Below are 22,271 nucleotides of genomic sequence, written 5' to 3' on the forward strand. Positions count from 1 at the left end.
ATGTTATACTCAAAGACAGTCCAATAAACAACATGAGGACAGATTTAGTTAATCAAAGCCTTTTTATTTTGAAAACACTTTCCCCTCCTAACCACTAGAACTAAACATGGTCCTGTTGTTAGAGTGCAGTGAATTTATCTGTTCACTAACCGATTGTAGCCCCAATAGTAGTAACCATCTCATGTGCTATCCTATTCATGTTCACACAGGGAGAAGGCACAAAAGCAAAGTCCAGCCTGAGGCAAAGAACACTACATACGGAGCGCTGGCGGCCAAACTCATGTGCAACAGAGCTGGCTCAACAGATGATTCCTAGGACCGAATTCCATCTGTTAGACTGAATTGTTGTATGATGTGTACGTACGGGTACATGAATGTCTTGGTTTGCCTGTCAAAGACATGATAAATCAGGGCTCCACAACAGTATATCATTATTCATAGTAATTATGGTACCCATGTATGGTACCCATGTATGGAAGTATGCCATCTGGTTGGTAGTACTGACAGCATTGACCACCGTCTGAGATGTTGTGGCAAATTATCACTCTCAAAATTGCTTTATTTATTGTAGGGATATTTCCAGCAGGCTTGTTGGGAACTGCTGATGAGAAAAGTGGACTCTGGAAAAGAGATGACACATCTCAGGTTCAAAGGCCAAAAATCCACAATAGACACCAAATGGAATTACTCATAGTACTGTGAGTCAAAAGATCAGAGAGGCCACTCTTGCAAATGTATTTCTCCTAACATAAAAACTCAATGCTTTCATTGCCAAAATGTAAATAACCAGGTCTATATGGTGTCAAATCTTGTTAATAAACCAATGATCAAATGTGATGTCACAAAAAAACGTAATGCAACAAAACAAGTGCACTAGTGCCCTCTACTGGTAAAGGAACACCAGAAATTAGCAAGCAGTTTTTTCTTCATTGTGGTAATAATAATAATTTAGTCCCCACTCCTTTGGAGTATTTTTGTCACTAATGTGTGGCTGAAAATGAAAAATAAATATATTATGTTATATATAAATGTTTAATACTTTTTTTTAATTTATAGTTAGGACAGTGAAAAGGCAAATGGAAGTTATTATGTCAACACAGGTCCCAAGCAGGAACTGGCCGATGTGATTATGGGGTTTGTTAATTAAAATTATTATGAATAATTACAAGACAGCTTACTTATAAAAACGGACTGCACTCACATCAAGACTGCTTGACTTCACTAAAATGCTTGGTGAGGGGAACTTCTTAACCAAATAAGAATGAGTTTATCCACAACCCACTACATGATTCGCTCTTACATGTTTAGCTTTAAACAAAAACAAATTGTCATTAGTTTGCTGGAACAACAGTAATAGCAAGTATTGTCGTTTCCATTCTATTTTGATTCTTTATTCTATTTTGTCTAACCAATCAACAAAATCTAATTTAAACCATTATAATTCCACTTTGATATTCAGTTGAATTCACCAGAGGGATGGGCGCTGATAGCCGAGTGGTTAAGGTGTGTACCACATAGTCCCGGCCTGGGACTGGGTAAATGCTTTCTATAGCCTTTGGCTTTCTATTACTGCTTAAAGTAATTTAAACTTTGAAATGAAAAGTACACCAAGAAATCCAGTGTTCATTTAGTGTGTAAACCCAGAATTGTGTGACATAAGGAAACACTATGCCCAGTACTCATCCCCTTAACTTCAAGGTATTTAAATATTTTAGATGGCATAGTGGAAAGTGACAAGAATAATAGGTTAGGGAAAGTGGGAAATCATATGATGCAAGTCAATGAAGGGCCCCAAGCCCCCTTACCCCACCCCATACACAAAAAAAACACTCAGTGCTAAATACTGTATGATACACCTAATCACAGATTCACTTGTTGGCCACAAAATGAATAGGAACAGATACATTAGAATAGATCTCAAAGAACAGTGTACAACATGTTATATTAGAGCTAGAGTTTATTATGAATGAGCTGCCTTCATTTCTGAGAGAAGGAGAAGAGAGGAGAGGAATGCTGACAAAGAAGACAAATAGCTAGACTCAACACAGAGGGGCAGAGGCACTCACTTAAAAACGTATAACTGTAACATAGCTGATATTCCTATTCATAAACACAACTTGTTATGAAGGCCACAAAAGAAAAAAGGTGCCACTCGCGATACAACGTTTCAGCACCAAGGACAGCACACAAAATCGCTCTACTAAATCGAGTGGTTCTCAAACTTTTTTGCCCCCCCCCCCAATTGATATATATTTGGCCGCGGACCCCATCTGAAAATGTTTTATGCCAGGGGACCTCCAGAAGCAAAGATCTGAGTAAAAAAATCGCTTTAAAAGGATAAATATTTTCAAAGATTTGTCAAAAATAGCAGATCTACAAGCTCATAGTGCAGCACTCGGTGCCGCGCTATGAGCTGCTATTTTTTAATAGCCAAAGTATCAAATATAGTTAAAGTGGTTAAAATGATTTGCTGGGGACCCCCTGGTAGCCCCCTCCCCCCCCCAAGGACCCCTGGGGGTCCCCGGACCCCACTTTGAGAACCAATGGCTTAATCGATCGGAGAATGGTTCAGCACCACCGCCGATGTGTTATTCTTCAGCACCATGGACAGCGCCATGGATTTATCATTAAAGGAATAGTTCACCCAAATAATTACTTTACTTTCCATCAATTCATCGCCCCATGAAGCCTTGAATTCAGAGCGATTTTTTGTTTTTGTCGCATTCCTGATCCAATATTCCTCCATCACAAAGTGTAATTGGAGCCAGGGCAGACTACTACTGTCTACCTCCTTATAAGTGGTCGTTTTAAATATAGTATTGCTCTTGTTAAGATTGGCCTCCTATTTACTACAATTAATAAAATATTGGAATAGCCTGGCCCTAGGCCACTGGATCAGGAATGCGAAAAAATCATCTCCATGGATTCAAGGCTTTAAGGGGTAAAGGGGTAATGATCACAGACATTCTAGGGCTAGTGCCTTGCATGGTTTCCTCCGCAGTCGTGTGTGAATGAATGTTAAATACATTGTAAAGCGCTTTTGGAGAAAGGTGCTATAATAAACGCAGTCCATTTAATTTAGGCTATAGGCCTACCATTTACAAGCAGCCGTATACTTAGGCTAATTCAAATCAGCTTTTCAAACGATCCCCATAGCAGCACAACTGCTGATAGGCTATTTGTGAACCATATGGGGCGGTGTCATAACCTGACGCTTCCAGATCCAAGAAGCTTGCGTCTTGAGCTGTCTTGAGGAACGTGGTTACTCAATACCGCCCCCATCTGGCAGAGTCAGGTTAGCGGTGTCATGGATTTCAGCAATTCTTTGCTTAAACCTCTGGCAAATAGGCCTAACTGATGAAAGAAAGTAAGGCAGACTAAACTGGGGCAGACAACCAAGGACAGAATGCAAATGAATAGGCTACATAGTTTGACAATCAGCTGGATTAGATGTGATGCCCATACAGCCACACAGCACAGTCAGCTACACAGAATCAACTCGCACAACCACACAAGTGTGCAAGCAATTGTCTGGCCTCAGGGGCCTGCGGTTAATACAATATCCAAGCAGACACGGCGGTCTGCAATATAAGAGCATCAACAAACTGAGGCCAAAGGCCAGATAGCCTACTGATAGTCTTTCTCATCACAAATAATATGAAACAACTTACCAGTGAAAACTTTCATCCAGCGGCTCTGACAGCCAAATCCAATCCAGCAATATCCAAAAACTTCAACACGTTTGAATACTCAAACTCCAACAGTAGGCCTACCACACTATAGATATGTGACCAGATTGTATACTCCACCATCCTCCTCTCCTTCATCCTGGCAAACCTTTCAGCCACCTTGTTATCAATGTCAATATCCCTCCCTATGCATAGAAGGTGATGTTTGAGGAGTCTGCTTTTCATGTCCGGTCTTAAATTAACTTGAGGAAACTGATAACGGCGCTGCTGACAGTGTTTAGTATTTTGTTTGGAAATGCCTTTTCCATATCGTGGCAGGTAGCCTTTATGTTGAGCTTTATGTCCCATTCTCTACACGTGAAACACGCTCTACAACTCAGCTGTGGAGAAGTTGGCTAGATGCTGCTGGTTGCGTCACTTCAGCGACGTTATGGGGTTTTGGCAAAGATTTTAAAGCGTTTCTGAAACTGTTGCACAAGGATATCTAGACACTTAGCTCAGGTCCATACCAGAGCTAGAGGACACTTGCCAAGCATGAAGGGCTGAGTTGTTGAGAGTGAGAAGACGTTTGTGAGTGGAACTCATGATATTCTCCCTCACTGCTGTTGCTGCTTTTTTTTTACCTACACACTCTGCACTTGCGTTACGAAAAACAGTGAGGGGGAACCACACATACAGCTTTTAAAACTCGCAGAAGTCAAATCGACAGCCCAATAGGTTTCCACCCAGCCAGTCACATGATGAACCAATACAACGGTCACAAGAGCAGCTACAACACAAGTAGCAACAAATGACTCTGAATGGCCTTTTGGCCCCAATCAATCAATAATAGCCTAAAAATAGCTATAATAGCTAAATCCGTGATCAGGTCAGTAAATCACTTCATCAAGGTGAGTTGTCTATTATTGTACAGTCACACCTAATCTCAGGCATTTAGATTCAGTTTACATGAGTGTTAGCTTGCTTATTACTTTTAGGAGTAACAAAGTAGCCTAATATAACATTACTTTTACAAATTGGGTAATATTACAATTAATGTCATGTTATGCATTAGGCTACCATCAGAAACGTAGCTGTAACTTTTATGTTTATAATGAACTCATGCACACTAAAGACAATCTGCCATTTGTCCACCAATCCCTATTTTGACAATTACTAAATTTCTCAAAATATATACCAGCATCAGAAGGTGTTGCAGCCTCGTAGTTCTTTGGGTTTCATTAAAAAAATTACAATCTGGAATGTTGATGCAACCCCACAGTAATGACCTGCCTGCCACTTGTAAAAATCTGGTTTCAATAAGGCTGTATTGAATTGAACTCATGTTTATAGAAGCATATCTGTGTCTAGCCATGTGGTAGTGGTACCTAGTACTGGTTGAGCCAGCAAAATGTCTGGCATTTGTGACCAATGTATTCTGGAGGTGAACCTGCACGAGTTCATACATACATACATACTACAATCTACCTCACACAACTTTAAATAAACCATACACAGTATACTATATTAAGTGCTAGTAAAGTTTCTTGTTGCCAAGCAACAAGATTTTCTTGTCTGACACGTCATGGGAAGCCTATTTTCAAGCCAGGTGTAACTATACAGAATAAATGTTTAATGCCACTTTGATGCCACAGCATCATGTAAATGTCAAAGACAGAGGCACAATTATTACAGCAGGGAAAAACTTTAATTGCCCTCAAATGACACTCTGCAGATACAGTAGTGTTGAACAGAAAATATATTTCTAACTATATAAACCATTTTCCAAAAACCAAAACAAGTGATTAACCTTGTTCAAACCAAGAATGCCATGACTATAATACTTCATGCATTGAATAGATAGATAAGACATCATGGTAACTGATTTTGGAAAAGGTATAACTCAACCAGAACCTTTAGCTTATCTTTAATAAACAGGACACCACTGCTAACCGTACTTTATGAAACCTCCATTCATTAAGGTATTAATGTAAACAAATCAAAAGTTAAGTCAACTGAAATACTAATAAGTTCCGTTTAAAGAATATTTCCCAAACATTCTTTTTCACAAGCATCTAATACCAAAGCTAATGGTGTAGAGAGCAATATTCCCAGCATACTGATACATGTACAGTAAATGCACTACCCACACTGTACAGTTGATGCTGCCACAATGCAAGGACATGACACTTAAGGCACAAGGTTTTTCTCAGATCATCAAGTCAAATACAGCATCATGCGATCATTTCTTGCAGTTTGCAGTTCCACAGTATGCCAGACCCACAAAAGAAAGCGTCAATATACTAGTTGTAATGAACTAGGCTGGGTTAATACACAGCTTTAATGCCAAGATGACCTTTGTGCAATAACTTAAGTACGTCGTTATGGGAAAATTGAGCTCTGCTGCACAGGCTCAGATCTGTGACCTATACTTCTATATTGATTTTAGCGAAGCGGTATTGTAACGAAGTGGGGTTGCGCAGAAGCACCAGGCCTCTCTGTTCCACCGGCTGGTTGAGGAGAGTATGGAGGAGGCCAGCGACACTGACAAACCCCAGAGCTTCCCCACAGCCAGCGGACAGGGTGAAGTCCCCCTGGGTCACCCAGCCCAACGTCACACGGGAGCAGTGTGACGTGACGCTGGGCAAAGGATCAGGCCACAGTCCCAGGATGAGGTCTGAGGAAGAGGCCAATTCAGGGTCTTTAGCCGGAGTGTGGCTCGAAGTCGCGGTCTGATCGGATAGGGTGACGGGAGTGGCAGAGGTGGCAGCAGAGGGCTGGCCCAGAGATGAGGTAAGGCTTGGGTCAGTGGTCGTAGTTGGGGCATGGACAGAGGCGGAGGAAGATAGTTCTGAGCCCTTGCTCTCAGACTTGCATGACAATGTTGCAGGTTTTTTGGAGCCCTTCTTGTGGCGTTTTACTCGGCTCTTGAAGTGGTCTCTGTGAGGGGGTTCCTGTGGACCGCTGAAGTCAGGCTCTTTTTTTTGCAGCCGTGTCAGGTCTTCGCGGGTGGGCACACACACCAGAGCATGTAGCTCCGGCTTCCCCTTTGACAGCAGTGAGAGACGAACCCACACCAAACTGTTCCTGTCATTTGAGAGAAACGACGTCACGTGTGCGTGGTCAAGAACTTGCACCGGCCCCACACGTAGTGACCTCTGACCTCTTGAGGTTGTGGGTCTGCACCAACCAGAGAGCAGCTTCAGAGACTTTCTATTTCTGGGAAACACAGAAACAACCCATTAGAATTCAGGAGAATATTTATCACGGTTAATAATTCAAAAGGCACGTTACATTTTTTAAATCATCCTAATAATTGATTTGAAATGTGTATTCTGTAACATTCTGCAATCCCAAAGTGACCAAAATAAAAAGCGAAGCCAAAAGACCGTAAAATCAATCCAATTTTCTGCTCATAAAATCGTCCATTACTCAAAGCCAGTGCGACGTTTTTATGAGGATAGATGCAACTCTTCACCTCTACTAATCTCTGTGATATATCGCAGCAATTTAAAGCTGGATGTACTTTGGGTTTTCTCATCAGAGGAGTTATGATGAAACGGAGGTAGACTGGAGGAGGGCTATGCATCAGGCCTGTCAAACGCTCCAATAGGGTCTCATTGAAAAAACAAAAGGAAAAAGATAAGTGACGATTAAAACGCAAAAGGCAAAAAGAAAAAAGGAAAACGCTACTTGAGCTACACAGCTCAAGGGACTTTTATAAGTCAGTGGAATTAATGGGGGTACTTAGTGGATTCATTTGCATGTGTGCAGGGACCGTGGACGTTAATGAAAGGGTACTTCATCTCAGTTAATTCCAATATTTCAATATATGAATCTGGCTTTGATTCTCAACATGACCCAACTAAATCCTCAATATGACTCCGAAACACAGCATGAAATAAAATGAGACAACAGAAAACATTGTACCTCAGAATAGTGAAGCTACTCTGTGGCACCATTAGTGTCACATCAACTTCGGCGCCAGGCATGGCAGGTTGGATCTGACTCTGTCCCCTGTCCCCCTCTCTCGTGATAAGTTCCCACTCTTCAGCCAGCTGTTGCCAGGGGCAACGGAAGGGAGCCAGGCAGCCATGTTTTATGTAATTGGTCCGTTTGGCAGGCGGACGCCTACAGGAGAGGAGGTGAGAAGGTTAAACCCTTGTCAAACTGTCGGGGCAGCCCTGACAATTTATATAACAAATCGTGCCTGCCGAAGAGCGGATTATGGAGGATGAGTAACACACAGCCTTATTACCATCTCATCAGCGTAGATGGGAAGTTATTCGTAATGGAAATGAATCAGGGTCAAAGCTGTGGAATGCTTACTTTCCTTCTAATTAATCTCCCATTATTGTCAACAAACTGCCAGTTCTTTTAGGCAGGGACTAATAAGCATTCTTCATCCAATAAGAGGATTCTGAGCAGACTATTTCACAATTACAGAGCTATTTTGGATGCAATGATATCAAACAAAAGAAAAACACGTACATTTGCATGTACTGAACATTTGCTTTTGTAGTGTCTCATCATGACAAGACGATCCCCTTTTATTTGCTTGGTTTGAGAAATGTTACACCACAAGTGTGAGGCAGGTAAAGTGGCAAGTTAAAAACTACACACTATAAGTATTATACATAATTTCAAACCGTTTCCAGACATGATGTAGGCCAGATCTAGTTGTCTTATGCTATTCATTGTTCTACTGACCTTTTGAACTTATTCAAGAGTTGGGTTTCTTGCTCCTGCTGAAAACGTACACCTGCAGGGCAGTCTGGGTAGTCGTGTGGAAAGTGAGAAGCTCCTTTATTCTGGGACTGTTTCAGACTCATCTTTAGACCACCGATACGAACTCCTCTATACACCTTGGGGATAAAAAAAAACACACAGCAAGGTAGCTTTCAACTCATTCTGTGTATGTGCATTTAGCATATTCTCGCTCTTAACTCATTCCCTGCCTAGGACGTAAAAAACGTAATTATTTCCAATTACCAATTCTGCCTAGAACGTAAAAAACGTAATTTTGAAAAAGAATGTTTTAAAACAAGATCTCACGTTCCTTCATCTCTCGCAGTGACACATTTCATTGTAGCACACCCGGATACGGAAATACGTCAAATCGAAGATTTTCGGTTCCGTCCGCTTCCTGTTTAGGTCCCCCTCTAAAACGGTCTTTTCTCGGCTTTGCATTTCTCCGCCGTGGAATGCTGTTTAGCGACGCTGTTTTGAAACTGCTACTATTGCAAAATGGAATGTCGCCGATTGAAAATTTCTTCTCTGGGCCACTCACACAACTACCCTGTGTGTCTACAAACAGTTGAACACGCGATCATAAGGGATTTAAGTGAGTTTTCCGTTCACATGGCGATACATGGTGTTTTTACACTGGGCTGGAGGAGAGAGACTCCGCCCCAATCGGAATGTTTGTTGTTTGAGCGGCGTGCACAACTCGCCTGTGTGTTTAGAAACGATTGCACTTGCGATCATAATGGGGAAAAAAAATTGTGCATTTTTTTTAAGTTATAAAAAACACTAAATCGCTGGCAGTGGGCAAACACAGCCAGAAATAAGTCTGGCAGGGAATGAGTTAACTTACTTGACAAAAGCAAAAAAATTATCTGCACCAAACCGTTTAGCCCTAAATCTAAAAATAAACATTCTGTACAACTACATTACATAGAATTAATAGAAACAATACCTCTGATATTACAGTTTTGCCTGTGATTATTATTGCAGGACAATTTAGCAAAATGTCATGATTCCAAATACTAATAGTTAAGAATCAGAACACCCATCCAAAAAGGTGCAGGCCAACAGTAACAACAATTAAGAGTGTACACTTACTCTCTTGTTATATTTAATGGATCAATATGATGATAAAATCACGTCATGTATGTTGAATATTGAAAGGCCCAAACAGGTAGATGAGATTATATAATTATTAGTCCAAAAAATATTGAAAGAGAGTAAGAGTGCACTGTTCACTTTTGTACCCAATCCCAATACTCAAACTTCCATTCTTGCGTACTCCACTCGCACCTTCGCCCCGCTTCCAAGCAAGGCCGCGAGGAGGAGAGGCAAGGACGGAGGAACCGATCAGGTTCGTTTTAAGGTATCAGAGTGCTCCACATTTTGAAACGATTGGCAATTAGTAGGGACATTGAGATTTGTCCTATGCTCATTGAAATTTGAGCATTGGGATTTGGCTCCTGTGATTCCAAATACTGAAAACTCTTCAGATGCAGAACCAAAGTACATCAGACAAACTACCTTCTATAACAACTTACCAGTGGGACCCAGAAAGCCATCCCCCAACCCTTGGGCAGCAGTAGGTCCCAACCAGCCCCCCAGGAGCTCATCTCCTGTCCCACCTGCTTCCCGGGCTGCTGAACTAGCAGGACAGGGACCCTGCCCTGAAAAGGAGTGGGGCTGAGCCTGGAGCCTGGCACCAACATCTCACTCTTCATCCTGTTCAACTCCTGAGGCAAAACAGATCAGAGAGTTATAAACACGGCTACTGTATGTGTTTCATACAAAAACCTGTGCAAGTGTTATTATAAAGTTTGTGACAGAGTAGTGGTAAAGAGATAATGGGTTACCTGTGCTGATATCATGTTGTGTGTGACGTTGTCACGGACAGACTGGTCCCACAGGGAGCTCTGACTGCAGTGCTCTGGTACCCCACGCAACATCAGCTCTCTCCTTTTCTCCTCATTCATCTCTGAAACAAACAAAACAAAGCACAAAAATGCACACTCCTACATGACTAGCTTCACAAAGACAAAAAAAAAAGAATACTCCTCGCGCAAGATTGCTTTTTTCCCCCTACAATTACTCACCCCATGTTGGTTTGAATACATGGAGATTTTTTTTTTTTTGTATTTGTTTTTGGTGAATGAAGAGTCCAAAACACCAAGAATAGAATTGAAAAAAAGGATAATAATAGGGGTCCAATATTAACAGCAGCAAAAAAATCCAAATCTGTTCATCAACTCCAAAACAACTCTGTGTCCTCAAAATGTGTGCATGTGAAGTCAGCTCGTGTTGAACCCCAGGCGTGTTCCTCGTTCATGCAGGAGACAAGTTATACCGCAAGTGATTTAAAAAGTAAACTTTTCAGCGAAAAAGCAATGTTAAGGAAGTACTGACTGAGCATACGCCTGGATTAAGGGTGCGGAGATTCATCGATATGAATCGATATGGACGTGCGCAATGCGACTGCACCGGTTCATTCAGTGAGTTCTGTGTTTCTGACGTGACGTTACGAGACTGTTTGCTCTTGTTTTGGGCATGCTGTTTGATCAGACAGACCACCATGTGTTGCGCCGTTAACGCATTAACTTAAGCGTGCGTTTTCTCTTCGGTTGTGGAGATGTGGTGGAGTTAGGCTTAGGCTACTAAGCTATCATCGGTCTAAATACCCAGGCGCGCAGTGGTTTCCAGTCCACAAATACCAAAACGCTCGCCCCAAAACACAGTCGCCCCGGGGCAAATCCGGCGGTATTCACCTGGTATTCCTAAACGTAACCTCAGTAAACTATGCCTAAACCTAACCTTATTCCTAAACGTTACCTCAGTAAAACAGTGCCAAAACCTAACCTTATTCCTAAACTTCAGTAACCTCAGTAAAACAAATGCAAGAATACAAGAACCGCTTGTCTGCGAAAGAAATGGGGGTGATGTGTTTTGGGGCGTGTCTTCCGTTTACCGTTTCCACCCGACCGCACACTGAGCACAGAGAGCAGACTGAACATAATGGCACAGGAGGTCCAACCTGGGTCCTACGACAAACTTACTAGCCTTCTCCTTGCGTTTTATTTTGTTCATTACTGTTAAATGTCCCTGTGTTGGACAGGGGGGATGTTTATGAAAATACGGAACAACTTGCGTCCCATATTGGTTCAAAACGGGACGATGGGAGTGGACCCTGGTCGGTAACGCGGCAAGTAACTTGGCTAATTATAATAGTAATTCCTCCGCGCTGTAGATAGGCCTTTCTACTAATTAGTTGTAATTTCTAACAAGAAAAAAACAACCTCCGGGATCCCGGGAACCGAAGCCAAGTCCCGGGAGGGTAAATACCTCCGGGATTCCCGGTATTAAACCCTAGAGTGAACCCAACCTACATGCAGACTACAGACTATGCACCCGCGACTGCAGATAGCTCCACGCCACGGGTTAAAATGCAAGAGAAGTACCACTTAACTGTATAAAATCCCTGTCCACTGATCAGTTGTTGCGTCACTGTAGCACACTCACTGATAATGATCCACAACCGTTTGTTCTTCTTGCGGAGTCTCCGACACAAATGATTGAGATCATTTTGTAATTGAAGAAAGCGTATGTGGTGTATTGTTTGCATTTAAAACAAAGTATTTTTCACTGTTTCACAACTTTTCACTGTTGATGCAGCTCTCTCTCTCTGCTGCTGTTCTCTCTGGGAGAGAGGGGGGCTAGAGCCTAATTTATACTTCGCAGTATGTCAGAGTGTCGCATTAGTGTGTGTAAATTTATGTTTATTTGTTTACACATTATCTTTTCCATGTTGGATTTATGTTAGTAACATTAATCCATAGATGACATTTAATCTCTTAAACCCTCAATACTTAGTCAAATTGACCTTTGGCTCTGTACATGGTCTGCTCTTTTACAGATAAGACGGGTACAGATAGACGGGTACAACTGGTACTCTGACAAAGCCCCTGACACTATGACTCAGACATAAAAGGTTGGATCGGCAGTGCGACGTAGGTGTGAGGGCCGCATAGCGGCCTGAACCTCTAGTTTCTTTACAATGTACTTCTTTCTCCTTTGTAGAATGTCAGTGATAAAGTGGGAAGGGAACAGAGGACGGTTGGTTGAGGTAGAGAGGAAGAGCAAGGAGGTAAAATTGTGGAATCCTGCCGCAAGGGGGGGGGGGGCTCAATGACCACAGAAGTAGCATGGTGGTCGAGATGACCCAAGGGGGCGAGGAAGGAGCCCCCCCACCATGCTTGCCCCTGCTTGAGGAAGGGAGAGGAGCTCATCTGCAACTTGATCTCAACTCCCTCACCCTCATTTAGTGTCCCATATCCTTTGAATTATGCATCCAGAATTTGAGTAATCAATAATACAGGAAGCAATATATGAGGAAATTTCCTATTTTTGTTCAAATCCATGCTTGCTCTTATTTTGTTAGTAGTACCCACTGATTTCTGGGATTCACGAATGTTTTCTTATTTTTGCTCTTCTTAGTTAACTCATTCAGTGCCCGACTTATTTCTGGCAGTTTGGCTCTGAGTGCCAGAGCCAAAATTCATTGTAAAAAAAAGTGCTTAGGAGCCGAACATTTTCAAATCATGATATCTTGGGTTCTGAACTTTTTTTTTTTTTACGTCTTAACACATTGAATGCCAATCGCGTAGATCTACGCGAACCTATTTAAAGCCGCAGCGTGCCGTTCGCGTAGATCCCCCCCCAGGTGCACTTTCGGAATTTTTTGATCCATTTCCGGTTCCGGTTTGAAGACCGGAAACAGAATTATTTGGGATCCGGTTTTGCCGATCACGTCGGCCCTCGTTCTAATGACGAAACTGAAACTCAATTCTCTTCCTGTAGTTTTTTCTCCTCGCATATCACTGTTTAACGTAATCCGCTCTAACCATGGAGCTCCGTTTGACATGTGGTTTTCACTGGTAGATTCAGTGAGATCTCGCCGATGTAAACAGACAGTGCACAGCTCAATCTTAAGGATTTTAACAAGATCTATGGCGACGTGAAAAAAACAAAAAAACAACAATAACACGTTGGCACTGGTGAGTACATTATGAGATTAACGTCTGGCATGGAATGTGTGTTAAGACGTCCAGTGGAACAGGGCTTATGATACAACGGACGTCTTAGACGTCGAGTGGCACTGAATAGAACATTTTATGAGTGGTCAACACTCGCTTGCACTCTTGCACTCCAAGATAAGGGCGCAGTCACACCGAACTGGAATTTTACCTATGAGGGCGGATTCTGCCAATGCTTTTCAATGGGAGTTGACTTGTTTCAGTTTGTTGTCATTCGCAGATTTCGTTAAAAAAAAACTACAAACTCTCCATTCCCATTGAAAAGCATTGGCAGAATCCACCCTTTTGTTTTCACAGTCTACATAATTGTCTAACGCAAAAAAACATGAGCTTTAAATTTGAACAAAAAAAATGCATGGATATCATAATCAAATTTAGATTCTTATATGGTTTAGAGTAATGATCATAATTGTGTTATTACATTTGTGGGTTAATATTGGTCCATTAATCCTAATTAAGACTATAAAAACGCTTCGATATTGCATGTTCAGCAACATCTTAATTTCAGTGTGTCCCTCTTACCATATCACAAATGTTGCCGTTACTGCCATTACTGGGTTTTGATTTCTCTGTAATGCCAGTACTGACGCTCTGGAAAATTACATCAACTTCAGTTTATGGTAAGATCACAAATCTGATCCAAACAACCCATATAAAAACTGTGCATTGCATTTTGTATATAACCTAGCAAGATTGCCCTGTAAGAAATTACTTAACTGAATAACTAATGAAAATGGTGACACTTCTTTTTCTGCTCTAACATAGGAAAGGAATCCCCAACAGGGAGAGGAGTGAGGAGAGGACAGTATGAGCTCAATCTGTTATAATGTTGGGTCAAATACTGTATGTGCATTGCACATACACACATGTACGTACACAGTACACACAAATTCGACCCCGACTAAACTGTCCACTCCTCATTCGTTGTCCTTGAGCAAATCAGTAAAATATTGTCTGTCACTGAGGGTGTTGGCCGAGTACAGGGTCCTGCCAGGATTCGAACCTGGTACATCTGCATGGCCTGGCAGAGGCTCCCCTGGAGCACAGGACCAGATGCGTACTCATTGCAACAGCCTCAGAAATACAAACAACACACTGATTCACTGTTATTACTCTCATCTATGGACAACATTCACCAGACACCAGGAAACTTGACATGGAGCAGTGTACATAACGAACTGTACTGAACAGGGAAAACTCGAGGAGAACAAACTAATTATACACAGGCTTATAATTTGCATCAGTGAAAGTTATGTCTGTAAGGCCTGATTTTACCTTGCGCCTGCTTTATATCGGGCACTGCTTTGACTCTCTGCTTGGGTAATGTCAACCTGGGGTCATCCACTGTCAGACCTAGCACTGTGCCTGAAGGGACCTCTCCTGTAGAGTAGACGCCTGTAGAGATCACTTAGGGTTAGACAAACTGTACATATACATATGCATACACACAAACGCAGACAAAACAATGAGAAAACACATGAGCAGCCAACCTTTCAGTGTCTTAAAGACATCAGCTTGTTGTCGATGTAAGGTCATCTTTTGCTCATCTTTGCAATGCTCAGGCCACCAAAGGGAAGATGTCTGAGATTTGATGATAGACTAAAAAAACAAAACAAATATAAAATAAAAATAGTATACATTCAGTTTAAAGATTTAAATAAATCTAAGCTGGTCTCTGCTTTCCATGCTGGTAATTCCACATAGCTTACATCACAATCCGTGGCAGCTTCAAGTGTTTCAGTCAGAACAGAATGAGACTGTGGTCCGATCAGCCGATAGCGTACTATCTCCATTGTTAGGTCGCTGCAACAGAAACAACAGCACAGTAGAAAAGTAACTTACGCTATTTTCAGATTAATACTTGGCAACAGAAAGTACTTCAGAGCCTAAATTTGGATTTGGTTTAAAAAATAAAATGTAGACTGAATACTTTATACTAATTCCAGTTGAGCCGGATTTCCAGGTTACTGGCGTGGTGGGAGATCTGGTTCCGTCACCCAGGATCTTCTTGGCTGGAGGTCCATTATCATCCTTACAACTGCGCTTCCTTTTGGTTCCTGGGGTCTGCTGCTTCTTTGGATTTGGAGTCATTTCAGACTTGGTTTCCAGCTCTGGGTTGGGAGTAAGCTGTGCTATGGTGACCACTGGAGCAGCTGGTGGAAATATGGGCTCGCAACACTGACACACATTTTGTAACTCAGGAAGGAGGTCCTGGAACACAAAAAGTTTTCAGAGTTAGTTGTTGTTTAATTAAATTTTGTTGACAATGAGGGGCATATTAGAAAACTTTGCATCATGACATGCATGCCTGTTTCAATATAAAGAAACATTCACTGCTCTGTTCTACAAATCCATTTCTAATCAAGTATGGGTATTTGACAGAATACCGCCAAATTTGAATGTAATGAACTACAAAGATTATTAGTAAAATGCTTACATCTCCGTTAAGAACCTGTACCTGTTTAAGAGTGGGATGAACCCAGATCCACAGCTGTCTATGAGTTGAGCCCTGTGTGCGGGGTCTCCACATGAAGGTGACAGGACCCAGGGGCTGTGAGGGGTACTGTCCTGCTTTATAGACCATTGTGCTGCCCTGTTTTCGACCCAGCAGACATGCTGCCGCAGCAAACGTTGGTCCTAGAACCACACACAAAACACACCACTATGTTTACTGCTATTCGGAATTATTCCAAATATCACTGTTATAAATCAAAATCAGGGCTGGTCGGGGGACCCGATTGTATGAATAGCACTGGTCCAACATCAGGCTCATTATTCTGAAAGCTGTGCAAGTAATGTCCATGCAAGTCGGGGACAATGCAAATTGGGAATGCATCCGTTTACGCAATACCCATTGTCAGAGTACCCAGTGCGGTACCCACTACCACCATTATGATCGATCGACTAAATATGGATACGGGATTGAAGTTGATTGGTCGGACGGACGGAGCGTGCTTGGGGAGCAGCGGTGCATTTGGGAGCAGCAATACTGGTGTAGAGATTTATATTCTTGTACAGTATACGGTTTAACTTTTTTGATCCAGCACCCAGCCTAGTAGGTCTGGGATGTGCATGTCTTAGCCGTTTATAAGCTTCCTTCTCATCTGGGACAGATACACAGACACAGATTCTGTGTATTAATAGATACATACTGTATCAAGGTACGTTACATAAACCTCTCTGGAAGTGAGTAAAAGCAGTGTGAAGTATAGCATATGCAGTTAATCCAAGTATTTTCATCCGTGTGTTACAATGTGTTCTTACCCACGTCTTTGCTGGTCAGCTGTGAGAGGGAAGCAAGCAGCTGGTCTTCTGCTCCCAGCAGCTCTATACAGCAGTAATAAGAAAGGTCCTGTTTGGGACAATCGGGACAATCAGACAAGCAAAGTACATATCAATGACATATGGCTTCAGCTACAATTTACCAAAATGTATTGTATTATGATTAAATACTGTATAGCCTCTTACTAGTAAAATCCTCAGTGTTCATTTATCCATTTGTAACAGAGTGTACAAAAGGAACCAAATCGGTACCGATAGAGTCCATTTGTACACCCTCACAGTTGAAGTCTTGTATTTTTCCTATGCTTCTGAGAGAGAGAGCCTTCGTGTAGCGTGTGGTCGGTGCAAAATCATGTTCAGCAAGGACATATTGATTACGGCCAATTATTTATTATTCTTTGAAATGTGTCTTTAGACTTACTTTGAAATGAACACGTGGGGTTTTACAGTGTATGGCGTTGTACCTGTATCAGACAGTGGCTGCTCATGGCCCTGTAACAGGCTCGGTAGCACTTGTAGGTGGGTCTGTCCCCAAGGCAGTAGCCCCACTGTTTCAGCATGTGGAAACGCTTGGCGTGCCAAATGTGAGTCTCTAGCCACATGTTCTTTCTCTGGCGCCGGTTGAACTCAAGCAGCAGGTTCCCATGACGACGACGGGCCTTGCGGCTCTTGTTCTTGGCCAGCTCCTTCTTCTGACCGACGTGCTTTTCCCGCTGAAGTGGCCAATAGAAAGGTCATACGTTATGGGCGATAAGGGCATTGTGTGTGTCTGTATATGTATGTGAGAGGAAACCAGACAGACAGAAGAGTGATAGAGAAGAGAGTACATGTTCTCAGCACTGATCTATAAACTAAAACTCTGGATTGGTAACATAATAACCAACCATACTTGAGAAAAGGAGAGGAAAATGTGATATTTATGACTAGAGTATTGCCATCCAACTTATTCAACTGTAGATAAACAGTCCAGGTGAGCTGGCAAGCTAACAGCCGTTTAGCTAATCTACCTGATCATCAGGAAACTACCCGATTATCCTGAATCAAGTAATTTAAATATTAAAATGTCAGATTTACATAATAGCGCTACAGCTTATAGATTTAGAGTGTACTGTATGCTTGTTGTGTTGTTGAAATCTATAATAATTAAGTATTATAGATCAATGGGTAATACCAATGTAGCGTCACGGTGGCTTCACAAATTATGTCAATTATTATGGGTCCAGAGTTAAATATAGATCACACCGAGAAAGGAAAAAGAAATGAGTCCGTGTTTGAAAGAAGTGTGTGTGTGCGCGCGCGCGCGCGCATATATTAGTGGTCCAACAGTTAAAGGTAGGGTAAGTGATATTTTTTGGTTAAAACAAAAAGTATTTTGTTAAAAGGTTAAAATACTATATTCTGATAGTAATCATTGCTATAGAGTGTATTTTCAGTAACAGATGTCTCCCTGAGTCTCCAGCTCTTTAATAAACAGAAAATACATTTTTCGGTAGGTGTCAAAATCTCAGCCAATCAGGAGAAAGTACCCATTTTTAAGCTTAATTTGTATAGTGTTCCAGTTCCAATTTTGCATGCTCATTTCTTAGTGTCATCACTTCCAATTTCACTTGTTTAATCTGTATCCTGATTGAGTTCTCTGTCCTGGTTGGATAAAATTGGAAATGAAACTGAAACTGAAACGAAAATGCATTTTCACTCTATAGCAAATAGCTCTATCAGAATATAGAGCTATTTAACAATTATTTTAACCAACGCAAATCACTTACCCTACCTTTAATCTGACCAATTGATTGACTTTTATTTATTTTTATACAATAGCAAAAATAGTGAAAATAGCAGATCTACAAGCTCACAACAGGTGGCATCACGACATGTTGTGAGCTTGTAGATTGGCTGTTTTTGCTCTATGAGAAATGTAAAATTTCGGCATCGATTCATTGACAAAATATCTAAATTATATAAGAAACACCCTTCTCGACTATTTGATTAATCAAAAAGCAATCTCAGAAGAATCACTACAAATAATGGATAGTTGCAGCAGCCCTAGTGTGCATTCCTTCATGTATGAGTCGTGATGCATACCAGCCTGTTGGCAGTTTCCCTCAGCCTGCAAGGCAGCCTTTTGGTGTTGTGGCTCATGGCTCTCCTCCTCATGTGTTTAGGCAGGGCCATAAACACATGGCAGCTGCCTGTGGGCTTAGTGACAGCTTTCAGCATGGCCGTCACCTCCGCAGCCCTGGCCCTGGCAAATGTTCTGGCTGGAAAAGTGGTGGGGTTTGATTAAATTTTATCACTCATTTCAGTGAAACTACAAAAAAAAGGATGCTTTCACTTGTTCCATTTCCTTTACATTGTCTTGACTATAGAGGTGCAACATGTCTACTACATGAAGTGAAAGCGATTAGAAAGCCTCAACACCTGTACATGTCATTGCCTATTCACAGCTTCAGCCACATATTGTACATAAAACAAACTATTTCGCCATTAATGGCCTTATTGCCAGACCCAGGGGGTCGGCCTACAGGAGGCTTTGTCGGTCGGTCTGTCCCGCTTTTCCTACCCAGCCATTCAGATTTCAACCACAAGGGGTCTGGCAGAACCAGGTCTCCTGGTCTTGTTTTTTTATTTGTTTTGTGTATACTTTCTACGCAGTCATTAAATCATTACTGAACTTACCTGAATAATTCAGTCAATGCTGACTAAACCTCAGTGTGGTTAATAATGTCATTAGTAAGATCTTCTGTATAACATTTGTTTGCCCTTACCAGTGATGCTCTTGGGCATCTCTTCAGCATAGCCCCCTCCGTCTCTCTGGTGTCCACGCACCCATCCACCCTGATGTTGAGAGCCCCTCTGCCTTGCTGTAGATGGAACATACCTACCTTGACCTTGAAAAAGATCATCACTTTGTCAATTCATTCACATCAATGACATAGATTCCATCTAGACATCTCTGTAAAATCTACACGGCATGTTATCACAAGGTGATTAGCATCATCCTAGTATATTTAATTTGTCAACAGTGAATTGTAAGGAAGATATAATTTACCTCCTTAACGCCACCATTTTGCTCAATTTAATAACTTTGTACACAAAAAAAGTCAGGCAAACAGAGTGATTGGTAGACACGTTTGCCAATGAATGGACAGAATGTGCAGACTGTGTGCTGATCACTCAGCAGCACACACAGACACGTTACCAAGGCAGAAAGTGAAAAGCAAACACTTTGAAAGAACACAGTGGCAGAGGACACAGGAGCACAAAAGAAACAGAGGCAAACATTCAATTGACCATCCAAAGTAAAATCCTTTTATTTATCCATTTCCCGGAGTGTACAAATGTAACCAAAATGTGTACACTCTCCAAGTTAAGGTGCTTTGGTGATATTGTGTGGATAAATGAGTGTTAAATTGCTATAGAGTGCTCTTTAGTAAACAGGAAACACATTTTCAGGATGGAATACCAATTTCATCCAATCAGGAGAGAGAACTCATACAGAATAGTGAAATTGGAAAATGATGAAACTAAATTGCTGTCTCATATACTGTATGAGACAGCAATTTTGGATACAAGCACCTTTAACAAAGAGGATTTTATAGCCTTGAATCAACACTGTCATTTATTTGATCGATTCTGACATATATACAAATGTCAGAATCAATCAAAGAAATCTATGATAGTAGATTGATCCAAGGCTAAGGATTTAGACAGTGTAGCAGCAGCAGTCACATGAGAAAAGCTATCCCCTTTCAGAACCCTGCATACCTTTTTTGTATACGGTCATCATTCATCACAAATACAAAAAAGGTAAACAGGGTTCCGAAAGGGGCTTTAGACTAGAGAAGATCATACTGTACCATGGCGTGGAGTGTCTCCATTCTGTGGTGTGCCTTTATTCTGTGGTGTGTCCTTCTTCTGTGGTGTGTCTTTATTCTGTGGTGTGCCTTTACTCGAGCTGCAGCTCGGCTCATTTTGAGGAGAGGATGGATACTGCACACTGGCAGGCTGGTTCCTCATCTTCTTGTCCCGCATTCTGCGTTTAGCAGACATTGTCTAAAAGAAACATATAGATATAGAGTCAGGCAGGTTTATTATGCGCTGAAGATGAGAGAGAGAGCGCTGACACAGCTTGAACTTGAGCTAGCCATGAGATACACGACGGTCGTCTGTCACGACCGTAATGGATGAACTTCAACTTGGAGTTTGCACTTTCTCCCTTTACCGTACATCTACATAAACGTTCAGATTTCAAATATAAAGTGCTTACCCCATGGCCACGGATGTTACAATTATGTACGGGCCCGCAGAAGTACCCGTAGTTCCATATTGTTTAATAAAAAGCATTTTAATCCAATTGGTGGCCATTTTCTCATAGTCATAATGTGTCAGAGTGCAGTACACCTCAAAACCTTTAAGATCGCGTAGTTGAAAGCATATTGCAAAAATACGGAGAAAATGGCCACCGATCGGATTAAAATGCTTTTTTATTGAACAATACGGAATATACGGGTACTTCTGATAGGCCGTACATAATTGCAACATCCGTGGCCATAGGGTAAGCACTTTATATTTGAAATCTGAACGTTTATGTAGATGTACGGGCTGTAAATGGATAAAGTGCAAACACCAGGTTGCAATTCATCCATGACTGTCATGATATGACAGTCATGTTTCAGGGCTAAACTTGAGCTACAGTAAAACGTGTTTTTCAGCTCAATATTAGATATCACACCACGCTTATTACAACATGCATATACATAATATTTACCTTGGGAATCTGCAGAATAAATTAAATGTCGAAATCGTAAAATAAGGTCAAAATTTGGACGTGCGCACATTCTCTTTCACAACATGTGAGTTGTCAGCATGATGCAAGTCAACTTCCTACTTCCTGGATGCAAACTGACCTCATATCCGCTTCGGGTTACGTTGGGGTCAGTGTTGCCATGTCTGCTTATTATAAGCGACTTGGGCTTCCTTTTCTGTACAGTTGCTTGTGAAAATTGGTGGTTGCGGTTTTTGGGCTTGTTTCTAAAGTGTACTTGCTTATTTAGGCTTACTTCCAATTTTTTTTATTATTTATTAAACCAGTGTTTTTCAAATATTTTCATGAAAATGTTTTGTGCCACAGGGGAGCATTTGTGTTTCAAAAACATTCCAAATATTCCACATTTTATTGCAAGAGTTTTTGAAAATAGCAGATCGTAGATCTAGATTGGCTATATTTTCAAATAGTCGACGCAGTTTATCAAAGTGCTCATGTGACCTAAGTTGCTTCTTTTGGGCTTGTTTTCCGAGACCTGGTTGCTTATTTCTCTCACAAAACATGGCAACACCAGTTGTGGTCATGTAATGAATGTTGTATTGGCGCAAGGGACACGTCGATAAAAGCAATAATGAGCATGTTTTGAAGCATGAGAGGCTACATTTTGAATTGAGAAGTTTCTATAGATGCAGTTAAGCTAAATACATGTCTGATTTAAGATAA

The 22,271-nt window shown here is 41.4% G+C and overlaps 2 protein-coding genes across 6 annotated transcripts in view; one reads left to right on the plus strand and one right to left on the minus strand.

Moving 5' to 3' along the window:
• nipal2 (NIPA like domain containing 2) overlaps nt 1-1,029 on the plus strand; it is a 28,959-nt gene extending 27,930 nt beyond the window's left edge. Inside the window, exon 11 of the mRNA XM_080427413.1 lies at nt 210-1,029. Coding sequence (XP_080283539.1) covers nt 210-316 — 107 coding nt within the window. The 3' untranslated portion in view covers nt 317-1,029. The remainder of the gene's footprint in view (nt 1-209) is intronic.
• Nucleotides 1,030-5,176: 4,147 nt separating this feature from the next.
• pop1 (POP1 homolog, ribonuclease P/MRP subunit) lies at nt 5,177-21,670 on the minus strand. Of its 5 annotated transcripts, XM_080425429.1 has the most exons (17): nt 21,552-21,670; nt 20,710-20,836; nt 20,641-20,673; nt 19,549-19,671; nt 18,866-19,041; nt 17,248-17,496; nt 16,766-16,853; nt 15,960-16,138; nt 15,432-15,712; nt 15,211-15,304; nt 14,992-15,100; nt 14,777-14,896; nt 10,268-10,389; nt 9,956-10,147; nt 8,379-8,533; nt 7,599-7,799; nt 5,177-6,887 (listed from the first exon to the last, which is right to left on the minus strand). In XM_080425429.1, exons 2-17 carry the CDS (start codon nt 20,831-20,833, stop codon nt 6,095-6,097), a joined length of 3,039 nt encoding a protein of 1,012 aa, XP_080281555.1. In that variant the 5' UTR covers nt 20,834-20,836; nt 21,552-21,670; the 3' UTR covers nt 5,177-6,094. The 5 variants fall into 5 exon arrangements, with proteins under 5 accessions (XP_080281555.1, XP_080281554.1, XP_080281553.1 ...); XM_080425428.1 differs by having other exon boundaries at nt 14,777-14,881; nt 20,641-20,836; XM_080425427.1 differs by having other exon boundaries at nt 5,177-6,881; nt 20,641-20,836.
• Nucleotides 21,671-22,271: the final 601 nt, after the last annotated feature.

Source organism: Gymnoscopelus braueri (assembly GCF_963280865.1).
Source record: "Gymnoscopelus braueri genome assembly, chromosome: 4".
NCBI classification, from domain to species: Eukaryota; Metazoa; Chordata; class Actinopteri; order Myctophiformes; family Myctophidae; genus Gymnoscopelus; species Gymnoscopelus braueri.